The following is a 4,431-nucleotide window of genomic DNA, read 5'->3' as shown; positions in this document are numbered from 1 at the left end:
GGTGACCTCCTCGTCTTGTGCCCACAAAAACCGACGTCGTGCCTTGTCTACATCCTTGTAGAACCTCTTGGGGATGCGTAGCACGGCCATGGCGAAAGCCGGCAGCGCAGACAGGACACACCTGACAAGTACGCGGCGCCCTGCGATCGGCAGGAGACGGCCTTTCCAAGCTACTAACCTTGCGCGAATGCGGTCGAGGAGGTACTGAATGTGCACGAGTCGAAGCCTGCCGATGCATAGCGGGAGGCCTAGATATCTGATCGGGAAGCCTGTTCTGGTGCCGCCGAAATTTTGAAGGACGTCTATGAGGTCTACGTTGGTGCAGTTTAGGGCTGTCGCCGACGACTTCTAAGGGTTGCCGCGCAGCCCCGTCGCGTCTCTGAACCCCTCCAGGAGCAGCATGATGGCGTCGATCTCCTGGCGCAACGGATTGGCGAAGAAGATCGCGTCGTCCGCGTATAGCGTGACGTGCAAACGCGCGGCACCGGACGGCAGTGGCGCGATGGCGCCGGTCTGCTGTGCCGCCTCTAGCAGCCGGTGGAGGGGGTCAATTGCCAGGATGAAGAGGATCGGCGAGAGTGGGTCGCCTTGCCGAAGTCCTCGCTGATGAAGGATCGCAGGGCCCAGGTCTCCGTTCAGCAGGCAGGTGGAAGACGCGGTGGAGAGGAGGAGCGCGATCCAGTCCCGCCAGCGCGTCGGGAAATTCATGCGTTGCAGCGGCTCGAGGATGTATTCCCATGACACCGTGTCGAAAGCCTTTGCGATGTCGATATTTAGTAGGAGCATCGATGATTTCTTCCTTTTAAACTGTCGCAATGTGCTCTGGACGTAGAGGAAACTGTCGTGGATGCCCTTCTTCTTCTGGAATGCGCTCTGGGCTGGCGAGATGAGCTGATCAAGCACCCCCGCTAGTCTGATCGATAGCACTTTTGCAATAAGCTTGGCACTGAGTGGATGAGGCTAATTGGGCGGAAATCCGACAGTTTTGTAGCGCCATCTTTCTTTGGCAGAAGGATGATCATGGCGCGGTTCAGAGCTGCAAAATCACCTCCGGCGAGCTGACAGAATGCATGGAAGACTGTCATGACGTCTGTCTTGATCGTTTGCCAGCATGCACGGAAGAAAACCCCGCTGAAGCCGTCCGGCCCTGGTGCCTTCTCTGCCAGGGACGCGCAGATTGCCGCCCAGACTTCTTCTTCGGTGAAAGGGTTGTCGAGGCTTGCATCGGCCTGCAGACTGGGCAGCTGGATTCTATCCCAGTCGATCGTCTTCGTCCTTCTCGCCTTGCTTCCCAGGAGCGCAGTGAAATGGTCATGGATCATTTCTGCCTTTTCTTTGTGATCCATGGCTTGTTTGCACTCCGACTCCAAACAGTGGATGAAGTTCTTTCTTCTGCGAGAGTTGATCTTGGCCTGGAAAAATGTTGTCTTTGCATCGCCCGCTTTGAGCCAGGTGGTTCGTGCTGCCTGCCTCTTCCTTACTCGCTCGAGAGCCGCGAGTCCCACAATCTTCAGCTTCAAGGTTTTCCTCAGCCAGAATTCTCTTTGCGTTAGTTGGCGCTTTTCCTGCGCCACATCAAGTCTCAGCACCACCTCAGTCGCAATGTGAAACTGCATTTTGGTGTTGCTGAAAATGCTCTTTGCCCAGATCTTCAGGTTTGCTGCTGCTCTTTTTAGCTTGATTTTCATCCTGGTGAAGGGGCATCAGTGGTTTACTGGTCTTTGCCACGCCCTCTGGACCGTCTGCTGAAAGTGCGGGAATTTAGGCCAAAAGGATTCAAATTTGAAAACTGCTTTGCGTGGTGGTGCCACTGCATCCGTGAGTAGCAGGGGGCAGTGATCGGAGCAGGAAGTGGATGCAGCCATGAGTGTGTAGGAGGGGAAGATTGCCTCCCATTCTTGGTTGCAGAAGACTTTGTCTATGGCGACAAAGGTAGGGTTTTCTCTCTCGTTACTCCATGTGAAGCGCCTGTTTTTGCACTTTATCTCTCGCAGGCAAGCCCGGTCGATTGCATCCCTAAATCTGCTCATGACCCTCCTGTTGATGTTGTGGTTGCTCTTATCTCTTGCCTCGTAGATGACGTTAAAATCACCGTTGATCAGCCACGGATCGCCAAGAGGTGGTCTGCTTCTGCTCAGCCCCTCGAGGAAGTCATCTTTCCTGGTGTCGTCAGTTGGGCCGTAGACAGTGGTGATCCAAAAGAAGAGACCACCGTGGGGGAGGAAAGCTCTGGCAGTGATGGAGAATTGCCCTACAAATTGCGTGGCGAGTGTGATCTTGGAGGAGTCCCAGAAAATCGCGACGCCACCACGGGTGCCCAACGCCGGCAGCACAGCGCAGTTGTCAAGTCTGCGGCCTCCATCCTCTCTGACCAGCCCTGGCGTCCAGGCATCGATCTTCGTCTCTTGCAAGCACAGCAGAGCGAGGTTGTGGGCGTCTGCAACCTCGCAAATGGTGGCCCTCTTCGCCAGCGAGTTCAGGCCACGGACGTTCCAATTCATTATTGGAATGGTTGTGCTATTCATCAGGCAAACAGAAATTCTCCGGCGATGAAACTGTTACTATTTCAGAGATGAAACAAATACAACTACACCACCGAACGATCGAGGAGATCCAATGTCCACCAATAGGCCCCAAATTACACTGACGTCTAGCTAATCCTCGTAGCCCTACACTAATCATGGAATAAAAACCTAACTCAGGCTACTGGAAGGGCAGCTGCCACCGGAGGCGAACTAAACTGGCGACTAACATGGATCACTCTTGGGTTGCACCGTCAGGGCCGGCCAGGCTGGCCATGGCGCACAGCGCCTGGACGTCGAGGCGCGTGAGCCTGGCAATGCAGTCGATGTTGTCCTCCGAGAGGGGCTCGTCGAAACGCCGCAGCAGCGCCTCCGCCGTCTTCACCGTCATCCACTCTCTTGGGCCAAGCACGCCGAGCTCCTTGACCAGGCGCAGGGTGGCCTGCTGCGCCACCGGGGTGGAGGAGGGGTTGGACGCCTGGCGAGCGCTGTGCCTGACAGGGGCCGAAGGAGCGCGCGTCTTGGGCGGCGCCGAAGGCCCGCGGGCCGGAGGCGCAGCGGCGAGGAGGGGCTCCGGGGTGTCGCGGAAGAGGAGCCGGGCGGCGGCGCCGTCTTGTCTGATCTGCATCTGTTGCACCTGGTGGGTCACCGCCCCGAGTTCAGTCGTGGTTGCAGTCCGGGGAGCCGTGGTCTTGCATGCGTGGACCGTAGCTGACTGCATGCCTGCGGTGGGCCCCTCGGAGGTCAACGCCTTTGTCCCGCTGGCATCTGCATGGTCGTTGCCGAACTCCAGCGGGACGGCGAGGGCATCCGCGACAGCCTCCTCGAGCTCAGCGTGCCCCAGGTCGACGCGTGGTGGGGGAGGGAGCTGAGTGTCGCCGTTGTTGAAGAACGCGGTGACGGGGTCGACGACGTCTTGGCTCAGCCGCGCAGGTGGAGGGGTGGCGGTGAGGTAGCACGACGCAGCGGCAGAGAGGGGGTTGCGTGTAACACCCTCGATGCGACTATATCTCCCACGTGTCGAGGCACGACTTAGAGACATAATCGCATTGAAGGCATATGTCGCAAGTCAGGCAATCATCACAAACATCCCATGTAATATAGATAATCAAGAAGGGATAACATAGTTGGCTCACACTCGCCACGTCAATCAAGTACATAAATAACATACATCAACCAAACACTCATGGCCCGACTACAGCGCCAAAATAAAAGATAACCCAACATGCGACACGGTCCCGATCACCCCCAACAGGGCACCACTACTGATCATCAGGAAAGGAAACATAGTAACGTTGTGAGTCTTCGTCGAACTCCCACTTGAGCTCGAGCGCGTCACCTGGAGCGGAGTCATCTGGACCTGCATCTGGTGTAATAGTAATCTGTGAGCCACAGGGACTCAGCAATCTCGCACCCTCGCGATCAAGACTATTTAAGCTTATAGGTAGGGTAAGGTAAATATATGTGGAGCGGCAGCAAGCGACTAGCATATATGGTGGCTAACTTATTCGCAAAAAAGAGCGAGAAGAGGAGGCAAAGCGCGAGCGAGAAACTAGAGAGCAACTTGCGCAAACATTACTCCAACACCGTGTCCACTTCCCGGACTCCGCCGAGAAGAGGCCATCACGGTAACACACTTGGTTGATTCATTTTAATTAAGTTAAGGTTCAAGTTATCTACAACCGGACATTAACAAATTCCCATCTGCCCATAACCGCGGGCACGGCTTTCGAAAGTTCAAATCCCTGCAGGGGAGTCCCAACTTAGCCCATGACAAGCTCTCACGGTCAACGAAGGAATAGACCTCCTCCCGAGACGTTCCGATCAGACTCGGTACCTCGGTTCTTCAAGACATTTCGACAGGTTAAAACAAGACCAGCAACACCGCCCGAATGTGCTGACAAATCCC

General features: G+C 55.8%; 1 protein-coding gene across 1 annotated transcript; it reads right to left on the bottom strand.

Annotated features, from left to right (window-relative positions):
• Window positions 1-1,703: 1,703 nt before the first annotated feature.
• On the bottom strand, window positions 1,704-2,501 carry LOC147960830 (uncharacterized). The gene has a single exon (XM_087533560.1). The coding sequence runs from the start codon at window positions 2,499-2,501 to the stop codon at window positions 1,704-1,706; it is 798 nt and encodes a 265-aa protein (XP_087389686.1).
• Window positions 2,502-4,431: the final 1,930 nt, after the last annotated feature.

The sequence above is a fragment of the Triticum urartu genome, chromosome 7A (genome assembly GCF_056163025.1).
Source record: "Triticum urartu cultivar PI428250 chromosome 7A, HENAU_Tu73, whole genome shotgun sequence".
Lineage (NCBI taxonomy): Eukaryota > Viridiplantae > Streptophyta > Magnoliopsida > Poales > Poaceae > Triticum > Triticum urartu.
Note: the sequence above shows the minus strand (reverse complement) of the source record. Positions and strands in the feature narration are given on the sequence as shown.